This window comes from Capsicum annuum, chromosome 5 (genome assembly GCF_002878395.1).
Source record: "Capsicum annuum cultivar UCD-10X-F1 chromosome 5, UCD10Xv1.1, whole genome shotgun sequence".
NCBI classification, from domain to species: domain Eukaryota; kingdom Viridiplantae; phylum Streptophyta; class Magnoliopsida; order Solanales; family Solanaceae; genus Capsicum; species Capsicum annuum.
Window position 1 is genome coordinate 70940379 of NC_061115.1, and position 19154 is coordinate 70959532.

The window sequence follows — 19154 nt, forward strand, 5'->3', positions numbered from 1 at the left end:
CTCATCAATATGAGAACAATGATACCCAGTTTCACTATTGTGCTTCGAGTCCAAAATTATGTAAAAATTGCCTGTGGGATCCATTTATGGAATTGCACTTTCAAAATCAACACAATGTTCCTCTATGATCAAAGAACATTTATCCTTAAAATGAGTGAATTTCGAGCTCTAGTGGTGTTATAATCAAGCTACCAGGATTCTAGGAATATTAGAAAAAGATGAAGGATTCTATGAAGAATTTAATGGAAGCTTACCACAAATTCAAAGAAAAATGCATAAATTAATCATGCAAAACTCCACAATCATCCACAATTGATTCTCCCAAGAATTCCCACTTTTAGGGTTCAATATTCAAGGGAATGGATAAAGAATGGTGAAAATCGGGTTAAGTGGGGTATTTATACCATTTCTAGGTACGCATTTGCCACTTAAGCAGACAGTGGGATGCTTTAGTGGTAGGTACTAAAGTGCCTAGCTGATCGTTAAAGTGGTACCTCATTAACATAGCAAGCTGCTAAGGCGGTCGATTGGCCGCTTTAGCGGTAAAGCAACACTTGCCGATTTGGTCAGGGTTACCAAAGCTCCCTCCGCTAAAGCACCAAAGGTCACTTTTGCAGTTGCACCAGATTTTCTTGCCTCAGCTAGAGACTTGGATATTTTCAAGTCTTCGCCAACCCCTCGAGATTCATCCAAAATCCCATATACACAAATAAACTATGTTATCCTATTAAATTTAACATTTCAGGCTCAATGAAATAGTTAAAATTTTTATCCGAGGTTGTTTCAATGAAAAGTGGGTCCCATACCCATGTCATTTTTCTTAACTTTTGGTAATTAGCTCGTAATAAGTCTAGGAGTCTTGGGACTCAAACCAAGGGTCCAACTAGGCTAAAATTAACGTTCCAAAGCTATTGGAATAGTTAAAATAAGGATACAATAGCATTTTTCTAAAGTTTTTTCCCAGTAGCCAAATTGAATTGCCCGATAGCCAAATTGATGTTCTAAAGTTTCTTAACGTCAAGACAGAGAATTGGCTCTAGAAACCAAATGAACTTCCCGATAACTAAACTGTCAGTTCCAGTAAGTCATAAATGACTTGGGGAATCTATAATAAAGCTCTAAATAATGAAAATAATCAAAAATATAGAAAATAGCCTGGAGGGTCATTACAGTTGTGGAGTGAGATACGCCATGGTGGGTACTTAATAGCTCTGGTATATTTTCAGTAAAATTAACTTGAGAAGTTATAATATAGAGAGGTTAAGTATAAGAAGGATTTAGGATGTTGTGGGTGAAGGGGATAACTTTTAAGGTTTCTTTTTGTTATATGGAGGTTGTGATAGAAGAGAATCCCTGTTGAAGAAGTTCCAATGAGGATGAGGATAAGTGATAAAGTAGTTTATTGATGTTGTGGAGAGGGTCATGTCGAAACTTTTGAACATTTATTCATTAAATATACACCTGCTTGTAGACTTTTGTCAATATTTGTAGTTGTTGCTGGGGTCGCAGGTCTTTTTTTTACAGCTCAAGGAAACTGTTTTTAGGTGATGAAAAGCTGAAGTTAACCAGAAACTTAAAATCATATATATAGTATTACCTTTACTTATTTTGTGGCGGATCTAGAAAAGACAAAACGTAATTGTTCATAGAGGGAGGATGTCTAAATACAAGATGGAGATGTAGATAAGCAGGAACATTATATTACTGGCTAAAGACAACTATCCTTGGTTAGTGAATATGCCTAATTCTTGGATTGATTTAGTTAAGTTTCTTGAGGATTATACACTCTTAATCAGATGCAGGGTTGTGCTTTGAAAACCCTCAAGATCAAGTTCTTATAAATGTAATTCGAATGAGGCCTCAAAAGAAAATTTTAAAGCTAGTTTTGGAGCATTTTGTGCGAGGAATAAAGTTGGTGATTTAATTTATGTAGGATCTAGAGAATTTGAGGATGGTTCTAATTTGATTACAGAAGTAAATACTTTGAGTTTAGGGCTAGAGTTCTATGTAAATCAGAGGTTGTTTCCACTAACTTTAGAAACAAACTTACTAGCTCAAAAATGAATACTAGATGGAAATTGGGAGATACCCTAAGGTATAGCTGGGGAAATAAGGAAGAGTGAACGCCTGAGAAATATTAAAAAACAATGAAGCAGCTCACACATTCAGAGAAGGCAACAAATTAGCAGATTTTTTAGCTAATTAAGTGTTTTATTTTATAGCTACACAAAGAATAACATATAATTCAGTTCAGGAATTACAAGAAAAAGTAAAAAGATCATTTGTTTGGAAAGAAATCAAGTTCCTAATCTAGAAAGATACAAAATGGTGATTATGCGTTAAATTAAGAGATACAAGAGAAGGTTTCACAAAGCATGCAAAAGTAAAGTCATCAAAAAAAACAAGAATAATGCATAAGAGCACACAAGTTAATGCATGGGATAATTAAAATAAGGAAGTGAGTTGGATGAGGGACCTGTATTTCTTGAATATTAGGTAGTGGTATTAGCTTATTAAGCCCAACCTACTGAAAGACAAAAAAAAACAAAGAAATCATTCAATTAGACGACCAGAGTAAGGTTATATTGAGTAGAAAACAAAGAACCCACATTGATTCAGTTAGATAGCCAAATGAGTTGGATTAGTACAAAAAGATATATTAATGGACTGGTAATGTAACAATATAGATGCAAAAGAAAAGAACATAAATCTCAATATTTATCGATTTTCTCACCTAATCTATACACATAGAGTTGAAGAAGCCTTCATTGAGGTTGTTTCATGGAATTCATGAGAATTTTTTAATGTTCTGAGTGAAAATCCCTCAAGCTTGATGATATATGGATTTGGATGCACAGAAATACAAATGGCAAAGGGGAGATATGATTTTCTTAGCTTGGTTTCAGTTATAGAGCAAATGGAGTCTCAGTTAGAGAATCAATTTGCTCAAATCACTGAGAGAGAAAGTTGAATAGTTCACTTTCCCTTTTGGGTTGTGTATTGTTCGTTAGATAGCTGATAGATGTAGGATTTTTTGCTTTTTTGCTTTCTTTTTTTGGGCTTAACGGGTCAAGCCTTTTTTCGTACAGAATTTACTTTTATTTTTTATAATAAATGATCTATGAGGCGTCTTTGATTTTTTAAAAAAAATACACTTCACAATACTCAATAAATTTCATTATTTTCATCTAACTTAAAGTTAGGACAAGACTTTATTAGGAAATCAATGCAAATATCACTTGATATAAAATAGGATACCTTAACATCAAATCACAATTTTAACATTTGCTACGAAAGATTAAGTGTAACTTTATTTCAAATCAACCTTATACACATTCAATATGTGCACAAGTCATTCTCAAAAGAGAAGAACATAAATTCCAAGATTTATTGATTTTCTCACGGGATTTATCCGCATAAAGTTGAAGTATTCTTTTTTGAGGTTGTTTTATGGAATTCATAAGAATTTTTGAATGTCCTAAGTGAAAATCCCTCAAACTCGATGATATATGAATTTGAATGCACAGAAATATAGATGGAAAAGGGGAGATATGATTTTCTCAACTTGATTTTAGTTGTAGAGCAGATGGAGTCTCAGTTAGAGGATCGATTTGCTCAAATCACTGAGAGAGAAAGTTCAATAGTTCACTTTCCCTTTTGGTTCTGGAATGTTCGTTAGATAGCTGATAGATGTAAAATTTTTTGCTATTATGCATTCTTTGTTTTGGACTTGACGGGCCAAGCCTTCTTTTGTACAGAATTTAATTTTATTTTTTATAATAAATGGCCCATGAGGCCTCTTTGATTTTAAAAAAATATACTTCACAATACTCAATAAATTTTATTATTTCTCTCTAACTTAAAGTTAGGGAAAGACTTTATTAGGAAATCAATGCAAATATCACTTGATATAAAATAGGATGCCTTAACATCAAATTACAATTTTAACATTTGCTACGAAAGATTAAGTGTAACTTCATTTCAAACCAACCTTGTAAACATTCAATATATGCACAAGTCATTCCCAAAAGAGAAGAACATAAATTCCAAGATGTATCAATTTTCTCACTGAATCTATCCGCATAAAGTTGAAAAAGTCTTCGTTGAGGTTATTTCATGGCATTCGTGAGAATTTTTTAATGTCCTAAGTGAAAATCTCTCAAACTCGATGATATATGGATCTAGATGCACAAAATCATAGATGAAAAGGGGAGATGTAATTTTCTTAACTTGGTTTCAGCTGTAGAGCAGATGGAGTTTCAGTTAGAGGATCGATTTGCTCAAATCACTGAGAGAAAGTTCAATAGTTCACTTTCCCTTTTTGTTCTGGAATGTCCGTTAGATAGCTGATAAATGTAGGATTTTTCAATGTTTTGCGTTCTTTGTTTTGGGCTTGACGGATCAAGCCTCCTTTTATACATAATTTATTTTTGTATTTTATAATAAATGGCCCATGAGGCCTCTTTGATTATATTTTGGATAAATTACTTAAAAACACACCTTAACTTTTCATTATTACTTAAAATCTCAACCTATTAAATTAATTACAAAAATCCTTTCTAATTCATAAAATCCTAATATTTTTTGATACATTACAACCCACCTATTTTTTAGCCTCCTGCTCCTCAAAACTCACCCAAAATCATGGAGAAGTATCCGATATTTCTCACCAACTCAGCAAATTTGAAATTCATTCATGTTATCAGCCACTAAACTACTTCAATATTAAACTTTCAACTTTCAATGACAACCTCCATTAACTTTCTTCTTCAAATTTATAAGAGGTAAATTTGTTTTCATAATTTTTTTTATTACAAAGATTGTGACTTTTTGTGAAAATAGATCAAAGTATCATACCTATCTAACTATGATGAAGAAACAACGGGAGATTTTTTGGTAGTAGCAATAAGAAGCATATTGTTGGTTGATGGTCATCGTTTTGGCATCAAAGACAACGCAATGTATCGTTATGTCATCAAAGATATGAAACTACGGTACATGCTAGGCCCATCGTTTTGGCATCAAAGATACGTTATGTAGCAATAAGAAACTACCGGACATGCTAGGAGCCCATTGTTTTGGCATCAAAGATAACGTAATGTATCTATTTGTTAAAAAAAAGTTTGTTTATCAAAGATATGAATTATAAGTATTCTTGTTAATGTAATGTATCATATTATGAATCTGATACATAAGTATAATGCACTGAGACATTGCATGCTTTCCAATATATACTGAAAGTTACATATGATTTAGGTTCTTTTTTAACATCTAATACATTCACTTTACTGAGTTTGATACATAATTCTAAGGTTTCTGATACATAAGACATTGCAGGTTTTCTGATACATACTAATAATTATATGTGTTTTGATTCTTGTAATACCTGATACATTAATATGCTGAGTATATATATATATCTGATTTTAACGACATATTGCATTATTTTATGATACATAATAAAAAATTGCATGTAATTTGGTTAGTTTCCACCTGATACATTCAACATACTTATTATGATGCATAGATTAATTTTTAAGATATATCGTTATATCTGATACATACTAAATTTTGAAATTGGTATGAATTGTTTTGCAACTTATATATTCAAAATATTGAGTACAACTGATACATATGTATTGTATTTATAGTTCATCTAAAACTAAATGTATCTTATGTATCATCATCAATTATATGTTTTGGATTAGGTACATATAAGTTTTTCTAACGTTTTTTGTTAATTTAGTTTTGTATTTTGTGCAGCATTGTGATTTTAGAGCATTTGGGAGAATTATGATTGGAGAATATTAATTATGGTGATTCAAATTTTAATTATGAAGTTGTTACTAATTTTTAGGAATTCAAGAGACATATCCCAATCAAAATCCCATTAATTACTCTATCATTTAATTTCATACCATTATTTTCCTTTTTTATAGTTAATTAGTTTGGTAGTTATGTATCTGTTGGTTATGTATCTGGACCAAACTTATGTATCATATCTGGGATATTAAGTAATTAATATAAAAGTTGGGAGAGAGGGTAATTAGGTAGCAAAGTGTTGGTATTTATATTGTTACCACTTATATTTTAAAAAAAATACACTATAACAATACTCAATAAATTTCATTTTTTTCTTTCTAACTTAAAGTTAGGACAAGACTTTATTAGGAAATCAATGCAAATATCACTTGATATAAAATAGGATGTCTTAACTTCAAATCACAATTTTTAACATTTGCAACTAAAGATTAAGTGTAACTTCATTTCAAATCAACCTTATAAACATTCAATACACGCACAAGTCATTCTCAAATATGATTGAAATGAAATCATTAAGTAGGTATTTTTGGCCATGAAAACAAAAAAAAGACGGAATTGGAGTTGTGTTTGGCCATGAATATAATATGAAATTGTTTTTGAATTTCTTTTCGGAAAGTGAGTAAAAACAGATTGAGACTTGTTTTCACTTTTCCAAGATACAACCTCAAGTTGTATCTTGAGTTTTTGTGGCCAAACAAGGCCTAAGTTTCGTTCAAATGAAATGAATCTCTTGAAATCACTTTCGACTCAACCTAAATGTATTGGAATTCTTTGTCACATTTTACTGGGAGTTTATATCGATACTGACAATAAAACCTCTACTGGGTGATCAACCTAAAGTATTTAACCGTATTTATGCGTGCAACTTCCTCTAATGTCCTACGAGCCAACTTAGCCCTACATCATTTAGTAACACTCAATTTGCCCTCTAAAGGGGAGACATTAACTTGTAACCTCGGCTTAACCTTGATATGTCCCCTACACCAGCATGTGTAGTTTTTCAACAACGAGCACTTATCACTCAACTATCGCTAGCAGTTGCCTCCATTAGTGACTGCCATAACACTTGACATTTCAAAAATAGATTCATAGCCTTATAGACTTAAAGGATCTATTTTCATCAAATCATGACGTTCATAACCCATTCGAACCATTTGTACAAAATCAATTACAAAATCTTTTCTCGAATATATTAAAGCATTTAACAAATGAATTTAAGACTCAAATTTTCAACAAGCGGTAATTCAATCTATTTAGCCCTAAAGCATAAATACAAATGAGTATAAATTATTTACATCCCATAGCACTCTAATGCCGTACTTTATCAAATTAAATTTGAAATCCTTATTCATATTTCTTTTATGTCATTAGCATTAATGCAAGTTTTCCTTCTTTTAAAAAGCATGTCAATTTAAGAACCATATCAACAATGAGCTTCAAGGCCAAATCATCATGCCAATATGTTGATGATTCAATAGTACTTTATGGGCAACCCAACTCATAAAACATGGAGAGATCTGCACTGGCTCGCCCCTAAAAGTTCGTACTCGCATCTTATGAGCATTTTTATCTAAACTCGTGGAAAAGACAACTGTCGGTGAGTCTGAAATCAAATTAAAAACATTGCTACACCATCAGTCCTTTTCTTTTTCTTTTTTTGGAAAAGATCAGATTTTGTTTTTCAAGAAGTTAACTACTTGCCGTTTCTCTTCATTTGCAGCACTACTCTACATAACAATAGGCTTTTAAGACGAGACGGCAATTTTTGGCTCAAACCTTCGGTATCACAGTATAAGATGCAAATATTTAGGAACATAGTCCAGGACTGATACAAACTTTTAGTATGAATATCCACAATCAACAAGGCTTTATTTAGATTCTTCAAACATCACAAAAGACTCGGCTACCTCATCCTTCAAGAATAAAAAAGCTTAAAAGGAAAGAGGAGAGATACTATGCACAAAACTAAACACGCTGACAGACAATAATTGTAAGTGCAATATTCAATAAGGTCCTAAAGATCAGCAGAAAGTTGCTAGCTTGAGGCACATTTGACATTGGATTATATGGTTCTATCATCTATGTGATGTATGGGGCTCCTTTGACAGCATTAGAAAGCTAAGGCTGGTGAGAGTTATGCCCTTGATCTTGATGCGTGTTTGAAGGTAATGTGACTACTACTGGTATGTCTAAGCTGCTCCTTTCTGTTTCAGATGCTACCTCTCTTACATCAGCTATTCTCGACTCTGTTGGTTGAATATCACTCCACTCACCATTTCCAATCGGCTGATGGTTTGTTTGATCTACTGCTAGATCAACTACATTCTCTGGAGGCACATGATCGATGGCCCTAGAAACACGTAGACATGCTTTGTCCACATTCTCTTCTGATAAATCCACATGCTTGGTTTGTGGTAAGTTACTAATACTACTTGAGCAAGACTCTGTCTTCTCAAACACTTGATTCATATCAACATGCTGCCTGTCGAGAGGAAAATCATTGTTCAAGTTAGTCTAACCTCTAAGCCAAAGAAGAAGAATAATACCATCAACAATATAGAAAGTACAGCTGGGAACTAAGCAGATCCATCCTCCCAAACACTTCAGGGGTTGTATGGTAGAGTGCATAAGAATGGTATTGAATAGGGTGTATTTAGTAATGCTGAGATTAGTTATGCAGAAGTTATTCTCTATCCACTGTTTGGTTTGGTGTATTGGGTAGTTTGTCTTTAACCATGCATATCCATGTATTGATAGCCCTTACCATGGTTTGTTATGAACTAGTTATACACCCTATAATACTAAATAGGATATATTACTAATACATGTAAGCTTGTAAAGCAGCACTTGAAGAAATGTGTGTGCTAGAAGATTCATCCTCCATTGGTTAATGCAAATCATAGTTGCTATTCCAGAAGATTTAACTTTTATGCCTTTGATTTATCTCCACTTAAACTCTTTAGGCTCCTAATACCTTCGAAAAGAGAAGTAGTGTTCTTAAGGTAATTTTTTCAAAAAAAAAAAAAACTTACAAAAAAGGTACACTATTCCCACAAAGATTCTAGTGGGAATACATGGGTTAAGTAATTGTTGAATTCCTACAAAGATTAGCTTTTGATTGACATGCCCTCTCCCCAACCTTCTTCCTGCTCAAAGCATACTTAAATGTAGGTCGATAAAATTTCATGTAATACGTTCAAGGAAATCGGAACAGGGCAAAAGGATTATGCAAACAATGTAGTCGGTGAAATCTTCATCACAGATAATATAATAAACCTGGTTAATTGTGCTTGCAACATATTCACATATGCCAGCAGTTCTTGCTTCTCCTTTGCAGTAGCAGCCTCTCTTTGTGAAGCTTCTCTTATTCGAGCTTCCGTATCAGCCTCCATTAGTCTGACCTTTTCTTCCGCTCGAACAACAGCCCCTTCCAGTATTACTGCCTGTTCTCTAGCTTTTGCGATCTCAGAACGCCATAAATGTGCTTCTTGAATTGCCGAATCTCTCTGCTTTATCAGTTGATCCATTTCCTTACTCAGGGTCATAAACTTTTCTTCGAACTCCCTCAGCTACAATATAACATTCAAGAACATGACTCGAATACGATGTAATAGCTAATCGCCAATGATATACATGATATAACTGCACGCAATGATATGGTATTAGTACCTTGGACTTTGACAATTCCAGTTGCTTTTCTGAATCTCCCTTTAAGTGATCAACCTGGGCACATGCAATTTTCCTTTGCTCATTCATAGTTTGAGCTGCAGATGCAGCAGCCTCTGCGGCTTCGGCGGTTTCAGATAGTTTATCTGCTAACTCTTTTATCGTTGAATCCCTCGCACGTATTTCCTTGGCCAGGTTTTGCAACTCTTCATCCTTAACTCTCAGAGTCTCCTGCAGTAGACAGTCAATAAATCAATGCCTTTGTAAATTTGCCAATTCACTTTGTTGTTGACTAACTGTGAATATGTATTTTTATCCAAATCCTTAACATAGAGAACCCACTTCAGGAATTGAAACAGGATTCTTTGCCATTCCACCAAGATTCTCTACCTCTTCACTTTATTTTCAAGTCCCCTGTATTTGAGATTGCAGGTCCTCAGAGTTTCTAGCGCATGAAGAATTCTTGATGATGCGAGTCAAAAATAGGTAATAATACAATGTTATCAAATCTCAGTGGCAGACCAAGTCTCTATACTGTTCAATATGATGATGCCACAATCACAGAATGAGTCGGCCAACAAAATTAGCTGATTGTTGGTGTATTCAATCCCTAATCCAGTTCAGACCATCAGTTATCAATGCAATTATTCAGATTGTTGGTAGCAAAAGTAAGATGAATGATATGGTTTTAAGATATCAATTGAGTGTATTGATTCAATGTAATTTGAAAAGCGAGTAGGTTGTTTATACTATCTGTCAAGAAAGGCAAAAAAAGTGGGCTTTATTTGGTTCAAACTTCATTTCTGTCGGATCGGCCCCTTATTATCCCTATTGCTCAATTTTAGAAACCTCTCACTAAGGATCCTGAGATAAATCAGTGAAAGCACCAGAAAACATTGCCTATTTCTGGTAGGCCTAACGAAAAAAGCAGGTGGCAGACAACTGCAATAAGCTTCTACAGATAACCTGAAGATTCCAAAGCTGACCCCTAAAAACCATACCTCTTATAGGAGATATAACATATGAAAAATGCAAGCCGCTCAGACACATCAAAAGAAAAGCGTGTTCTGAACTGCAAACAGCTAGTGCCTACTTTTCACCAACACCAAGGCCCTAACCAGAAGATCATTTAAGACAACATAACAGAAATTTAAGATTTGAAGGAGACTGTCATTTCCACATCATCAAAGCATGTGTTTGACTTGATACAGTTGTACTTCTAAGCAAATATTGCTGATTAAAAGAAAAGGAAATTGCAGTACTTCCTTACCTTCATTATTGACAGGTCATCCATGGGGCCATCAGGTGTGTGGTTCATCATTGCTCCTAAAGCATTTCTCATTGCAATCTGCATCGCTGCCTCAATTTCCTTCAAAGCTTCAAGAGCAGTTGAATTAGCTGCAGCGACTACAGTTGCCACTGTTCCCAATTTTGCTGACCCATTTCCACTTAACGAGTTCACAGCTTCTTTGTGAGCCTTTAAGACAAGCTGAGTCGCACTGATTGTAACATTGAAAGAGGAAAACAACGAATAAGAGAGTGAAGATGTTACCATAATAAAATTAACAATATGTTGCATCCTGTACAAAATTTAGAAAAAGAGAAAAAAAAAAAAGGAAAAAGAAAAAGAGGGATAAAATCTGCCTTCTGAAACTTAATACCATCAAAAGCTCTTCTACAGAAATGTTTGTGATTGAATATGCAGAAAAGCAGATAAGAAGTAATAATAGCAAACAAAAAGAGGCTGGCATATGTGAAATAGAGTGCCTCCAGGCACACGTCATCAAGTCTGTCTGAACAAGGGAGAGCAAAGCTCTCCCCCAACCCACCACCCTCAGAAAAAGGATCTTCTTCCTCCACAAAAGAAAAACAGAACAAAAGAGAAAAGAAAGCTGTTACAGGAGCTCAAGAAACCTATTTAGATATAATGTGAGGTGGCAAAGCTGTTACAGGGTATGTTGCTCGGACTCTTCAAAAATGTCAAAGGGTGCATGTCAGATTCTCCAAATATAGTGTATTTTTGATGGATCCAGTTCGGGTGCGGCAACATTTTTGGAGAGTCAGAGCAAGCAACTTGGTTACAGGAGCTCAAGAAAACCTATTTAGATATAATATGTGAGGTGGCTTGTTACACACTCTTTTAGGAGGCTTGGCAACCACCAAACTTGTCTGGTTCTGGATCTCGCAATAAAAGAATGTAGATGAAATATCATTCATGGAATGAGGATATGGATAAAATGCACCTGAGTATGGTGTCCATTCAATCTAATTATCTACAAGAAGAATGTAGCTAGTGTAATTCCACAAGTTGGGTTTGGAAAGGGTAAGGATGTACACAGACCAACACCCAAATGAGCATATTTAGGGAATTTAAGTAACTCTATCTCATGATGTATGTCCTGTACATTTGATGAGTCGGAAAATTGCGACTCATTTGCCCTAAAAATATGGAGAAAACATATCCTCAATGCTAAATTGAAGCGTTTTTAATGTTGATTTGGTTTAATTTCGGGATAAATTTCTAGAAGTGATAAAAATAGCAAACAAAAGAAGCAAAAAGAGGCAAAAAGATGAAAGATTGAAGCAAAAATTGTACAAAGGCATAAAAGAAACACTTTGGTGCATCGCCAAAGTGATTGGCAGATTGCCGAACATACGCCTCCATCGCCAATTCTAATAGAAAAGGACCAATAAAAAGAGAAGCAAAACGGCGACTCAATGAATAATTCGGTGCATCGCCGAACAAATCGGTGGACCAAGTTATAACGACCTGAATTTTGACGAAATATGTGAAACATGTGTTTTTGTGTGATTTGACTATTTTACCCCTTCCCGTAGTTGCATTGTGGTATTCTGGGGTGTCGCATTGATTGGCACGGTTTCCAATGCATTTTAGTGCCATTTGTGTGATATTGTGGCTTTTGGAGGCTTCGAGAGCCTTATTATGGACTTCTGTGGTTATCTTTTGATCCGTGCAGCGGATGGCTAAACACACTGCGCCAGCAGATCCGAAACGTCGATTTAAGGGTGGTAACACGTTTGGGCTAGGTATAAATTGAGCCATTTTCTATGATTTTGGGCATTATTCATCTTCCCCTTGAGAGCTAAACCCTAAAATAGTGTGAGAGCATAAAATTGAAGCTTATTGGTGACTGGGAGACTAAGGTAACATTTATTTTTGCGATTATCATCCGATTTAAGGTAAGATTCACCCTTTTCTTGGTGGAATTTCTTGATTATTTGCTTAAAACCCCAAAAATCCTATGGCTTGATTTTAAACACCAATTTCAATCTTTTTCACTTGAATAATATTCCCAATCCTATAATTACTAGTTTTTCCTCAATTTTACCTTCAAAACAACCTCGATTCTTGATTTTGAATGAATTTCGAAGATTTTATCTGGTAAAGTTTAAAAATATTTTTTCTTCGATTTCAACCTCGTTTCGGTTAGGTTTTAAGCTGTAGACTCCTAAAAACATGGGGAACATATTGTTGAAACAAAGTTTAGATTTTGCTCTTCTTTTTCGAAAACCCGTTTCGAGTGTCCATTTTGACCCCAACTTGAAACTAGGCAATATGGGTGTCGTTGGTTTCCTATTGACGCATAGATTCTATATTTTGATGTTTTAGTTGATTTCGGGTCCTTTCGTGCGGAGTAAGGCTTGGGTTTGAAATGTAGCGAACCAATTTCGACATTTGAGGTAGGTTATGGCTTAACTCTTTCAGACTGAGTTGAGTAGTTAATTTGTATACAAAATGTGTTAAGGGGATTGAAACTAATCATGAATTTGGCTATCTTAATGTGTTGAGCCTGTGTGGGGGCCTCTATGTGATATAATGGTGGGTTTCGAGATATTATGTGATATGTGTGACTGTGTAGGGTCTTTTGTGATGTTGATAGCCTTATACATATGTGAATAATTGTATCTTGTTGATGAAAAAGCATGTTGTGGTACCATTTGTATACTGTGATATATTCATACTTTATTGGCATATAAACATGTGGAAATTCATGGATGGTTGGAAAATAATGAGTAGATATTGGCTCACGTGTTTGTGGAAATGTATCATTGTGGTTGGATGTGGAAATACATCATGTGGTTGGTTGTGGAAATACTCATTGCGATTGATTGTGAGCATTACATCCTCATATCATACTCATTCATGAAACATTGATATCACCGTGGCAACACCTGAGAAACACTGGCAACACCTTTTTAAAACCTCCCCGAGGGATGTGTTGGGGAGGAGATATTGTGACATCTTATAAAACCCTCCTCGAGGGATATGCTGGGGAGGATATATAAATACGTGGATTGTATACGAGTTGACGAACCACCCATAGGTCCTATGTCGGGAAGCTTTAGCTCCGTAGGTGTATATAAAGACTGTGTGATGGTCTTGAAGGTTGTACGACAACCTCGTGCATCATCATCATTCTTATTGTATTTACTTCATTATGTTTGCGATATGATTATATATGTTTTTTTGACTTGTTTCTTCTATCTTGCCATGTATATAACGTTCTTATATATGATGTTCTCTTTTACTTTGCTTATTCGTGGTGTAATGATATACTTGTATTCCTTGATGGTGCATGATATGTGGATATTATAGAACCGTTAGTGCAAGTGGTGTGGGCTACGGTCGTGGGACATTTTCTGATTGCAGGTGACATGCTCTTAGTGTGTATGGATGCGTGCAGCACCTTTTCAAAACCCTCATCAGGGATGAGCCGAGGAAGAGATATTGTAACATCTTATAAAACTCTCCCCGAGGAATGTGCCGGGGAGAAAATATGGATACGTGGATCAGTGTTTTGGACGGTGAAAGGCGACAAGAGGCGACAAGGCCCCGCCTCGCCACGCGGCGAGGCAATAGCCTTTTGAATGTACGGTGACAATTAATATAAAAAATTAAAATAATATAGAAATGATCAAAATTTCAATAACACTAATATATTAGGAAATATTTCAAGTCAAGAATTAAAAATAGATAGTAGATAGATACTAAAACTCTGGAACTTAAATGACTCAACAATTCAATTAATATATTACTATCATACTATGTTAATTTTATATAAGTTATTAAAAAAAAATTATATAATAAGGCTACAACTTATTGGTTACTGTTACAGTAACAGTGTAAGGTTGTAACACTGTTACAGAATACAGTATTACAGTGGAAGCCGGAAGGAAAATAGAAGAAGAGAAAAAGAGGAAGAAAAAAAAACACAACCAAAATACAAGTATTGGACGTTGAATTAAGAAGAAGAAGAAGAAAGAAGAGAAAAAAATAGAAACCGGTAGTTCACTGCTTACCGGAGTGGTGGGACTCACCAGAATACGTTGCCGGTCGCCGTAATCGAAATTGTGAGATAAATGGTAGCAGCCGCAGTCACCAATTAGTAAGTTGGTAGAGCCAAAATGGGTAAATAAGTCCTAAAATTAGCTTATATACCTAAAACCCTAATTTTACAAACAAAAGAAAAAACGACGCCTTTGTCGCCATGTCGCCTCGCCTCGCCATGTCGCCTTTCTCACAAAGGTGACGCCTTTTGAATGTTGCAGCACCACGCCGTGAAAAGGCAACCAGGCCTCGCCTCGCCTCGCCATTCGTCATTAGCGACGAGGCGCTCACCTTTTACAACAGTGACGTGGATTGTATACGGGATAATGAACCCCCCATGGGTCCTACGTTGGGAAGTTTTAGCTCCGTAGGTGCATACGGAGATTGTGCAATGGTCTCGGAGGTTTTGCGACAACCTCGTGCATCATCATCATCATCATTCTTATTGTATTTATTCATTATGTTTGTGATGTGATTGTATGCGTTGTTTTGACTTGTTATCTATCTATTGTTATATCTTACTTTACTAGTATGTAACATTCTCGTATATGTTGTTCACATTTACTTTGCTTATACGTGGTGTAATGGTATACTTGTATTCCCGGATGGTGCATGATATGCGAATATTATAGAACAGTTAGTGCAAATGGTGTGAGCTACGGTTGTGGGACATTTGCTGATTGCAGGTGGCGTGCCTTTAATGTGTATTTTGTATGTTTTATTATCTACTTTGCTCAGTCGGCCTATGATACCTACTGAGTACAAATGGACCGTACTCACGCCTACTGCACCCTTTCGGTACAGGTCCTAGTTCGAGTGCACCCCAGCTTTGTTGATCCAGGCAACTGTTAGAGCTTTCAAAGTAGTGGTTGATTTCAAGCGTCCGAAGTCACTTCTATCTTATCCATGTTAGACTGTGTTTATTGTATTTCAGAGACAGAGTTGTATCCTATTTTGATTGTCCTTGTATTGGATTCTCAGATTGTATTAGTAGTTCTTACACTATTGACACCATGTTTTGGGAATGTACGGTATTTTGATTTATTTCTTCCTGCATTTGTGATATTGTAGGTTCAGTTTCATTCAAGAAGCCTTGCCTTAGGGTATTATTGTCTTTTTCCCCCTTTTGTATCAGTTTGGGTGATAGGCTTACTTGTCGAGGTTCACCGCGACAAGCGCCATTATGACCCTTGTTTTTAGGTCATGACACAAGTCTTGCATCGCCAAAAGGAACAGAAGCCAACCAATGAAGCTTGACATGATGACAAATCATCGAGCCACGTATAATTCGGTACATCACTGACTTGTTCAGCAATGGACTCTGCTCAGCCAAATTTCCAAGCAGTGGTATTTTTGTAATAATGTAGCACATTTTTTAGCCCTTTTTGGTTAGTAGAAATCCTATCTTTTGTCAATTTTGCTTATGCTTGAACTTGTAATCAAACCCTAATCGTGGGATTTACTACTTTTAGCTTGGAATTTAGAGTTTTCTTGTGAAACATTTGGATTCTTTGGCGAGCGAATATAGATGATGAATTTAGTATAATTTCTTCTTTTATTACGAGTAGCTAATTTCCATACTTGGATTATGCAGTATTGAGTATTCATTCTGTGTGGATAGTGATTATTTACCTTCGTATTAGATTGTGTCTAATGATTATAGCTAAATCTTTATGTCCTAATTTATAGATTGAGGTTGCAAACTTAGTCTATGCTTGGATCTTTTGTATTGCCTGAAAAAGGATACAAGAGTGATGAGATTTGGCTAACGAAACTTGAGTTACACTCATTTAAGTGGTAATGCTAGTGATAGATTACTCATCTCGAGGCTAATGGTTGTTTGGTGGTGTAGACTTTTGGGTGTTCGAAAGAAACTCATGTGAAATTTGGTTTTGGAATGAAAGATCATGTCTAATATCTACCATGCCTAATCATAAATAGCAATCAAATCTTAGGTGTATTTTCACTTACCCTGCATGCAATTATTCTCGAGAAGGCGTAACCCCAGGTGTTTTTAACTTATTTGATTACAACTTTGTTGTATTTCATTTTGGCAAACCAATCGTTGATTCTATTGAAGGGGAGCCTTGGAGTAACTGGTAAAGTTGTTGCGATGTGACCAGGAGGTCACGAGTTCAAGCCTTGGAAACAGCCTCTGGCAGAAATGCAAGGTAAGGCTGTGTACAATACACCCTTGTGGTGGGGCCCTTCCCCGAACACCGCGTATAGCGGTAGCTTTAGTGCACCGGACTGCCCTTTTAACCGTTGATTCTATTAACTTGACACTAAAAATTGCTCAAACAATAATCCCCCATTTTACTTTCATGTTTAATTTTAACATTCCGTGCAACCCGAGATGTGCTTCTGACACTTAAAAGTGAAGTTATTGCTCTTATCTCCTGTGGATACGACCCTGACTCTTGTTGGGTAAAAAATTATATTGACAAAGATTGCTATACTTCATAGTATAACTTGAGCGTTATCAAAAATGGCATCGTTGTCGGGGAATGAAATGTAGTGTTCATTCTTTTTGGTGTTATAAGTCACTTTAAGTTGGTCGTGTTTACTTTACATTATTTGCTGTTTTTGTTTCATACAGGTGAAAACATGAGTCAAAACGGTAGCAAGTCTGTTACTTTTGATTGGCATCTCGATGAGGAGGATCACCTCGGAGATACCGAGCGAGCTAGTGCCATTCGGATACCGCCCGCGGAGGCGAATGGTGTGTTTCATGTTACTAGCGTGATGCTTTATTTACTTCAGATAACAAGATTGTTAGGGGGTTGAAGCAAGTGATAAGATGCTAAGAGAAATGAAAAACGACTATTTGCAACTCAATCAAACTGTCACTTTGCACTCGGCCTCGATCAAACAACTCGAGACCCAATTGGGTCAAATTTCTTCTCATTTAAATGCAAGGAATAAAAGAATGACTTCCAAGTGATACGGTAGCAAACCCGAAGAGCAATGCTCATGTCATGGCAATTGTCACGGGGAGTGGAAGGACTCTAGGTAATGATATTGTGAATCTTGATGAAGTCCCTAATGAGAAGAGAGTTGATGAACAAGTGAGTGGAAAGAGAAAGCGACTTGATAAGTCGAATGAAAAAGTCACCATGCAAAAAGAGCAGTGTGTTGAGAAATCAAGAATGGTAGAAGAGAAGAGTGACAGAAGAAACACCACAAGTGGTTGATAATAATGTTCCAAAATCGGATGAAAGTAAGTTGTCTCAAAGCCACAAATAAAAATTTGTCCTCCATTTCCTCAAAGGCTCGAGAAAAAGAAAGATGATTCAAAATTCAAGTTCCTTGCAACATTTAGCAACCTTTCAGGTTAACATACCATTGTTGGAAGCTTTGCAAAAGATGTCCGGGTATGCAAAATTCATAGAAGACTTGGTAACGAAAAAGAGGGTCATGGATTTCGAAACAATTGAGGTGAAACACAATTATAGTGCAATAATGACTAGCACCATGGTTATGATGAAAAAGAATCCGGATGCATTCATCATTCCATGCACCATCAGAGTGTACGAATTCGAGAAAGCTTCGTGTGACCTTGGAGCAAGTATAAACTTGATGTTGCTAGCCATGTTTAGAAAGGTAGGCTTGGGATCACTACTATGAAGTTCCTCATGGTGTATCGTTCTATAAAGAAGCCCATGGGTGTGCTATATGATGTACTTGTGAAGGTCGACCATTTCATTTTTCCGGACAATTTTATGATCTTGGATTGCGAGATTGACCATGAAGTCCCCATTATTCTTGGTAGGCCATTCTTGGCTATCGATCGGGTGTTAGCTAGTGGTGAGTGTGGAGAAATGAAATTTCGGGTGAACAATGAAGAAGTATCCTTCATGTGTGCAAGTCTTTGAAAAAAATCATAAATTTGCAAGTGATCTCCATTATCAACGTGATTGATGATGAAGTGGTTAATGCTATGGAAGTTGATTTCGAGAGTGGTCCATTAGTAAGTGTTTTGTGGAACCTCCGGAAAGATGAAATTGAGGAATATGACGAGGAGGTTGCATCATTGACGGGTCTTAGTTCTTATACTAAAAAATTCGTGTAAGTTGGACCTTGACTTAAGAAACCGAGAAACTCCTCACGCCAAACCCTCAATTGTTGAACCCCCTTAACCCGAGCTCAAGCCATTGCCTCTTCATCTCCGATATATCTTTTTGGGTGAAGGTAATACTTTGCCTATCATCATTGCAAAAGATAATTTACCTTGACAAGTGGAGGCCCATTAGATTAATTGTGAGGAAGTACATCCAAGCCATCAGATGACCATAGCGGACATCATCGGGATTGC

At 35.8% G+C, this 19154-nt stretch overlaps 1 protein-coding gene across 2 annotated transcripts in view; it reads right to left on the reverse strand.

Moving 5' to 3' along the window:
* Nucleotides 1–7649: 7649 nt before the first annotated feature.
* Nucleotides 7650–19154, reverse strand: part of LOC107870750 (switch-associated protein 70) — a 44530-nt gene continuing 33025 nt past the window's right edge. For both annotated transcript variants that reach the window (XM_016717377.2, XM_047413052.1), the window contains 4 exons: nt 10760–10988; nt 9493–9720; nt 9100–9392; nt 7650–8305 (listed from right to left, as the gene is read on the reverse strand). In XM_016717377.2, coding sequence (XP_016572863.1) covers nt 7942–8305; nt 9100–9392; nt 9493–9720; nt 10760–10988 — 1114 coding nt within the window. In that variant the 3' untranslated portion in view covers nt 7650–7941. The remainder of the gene's footprint in view (nt 8306–9099; nt 9393–9492; nt 9721–10759; nt 10989–19154) is intronic.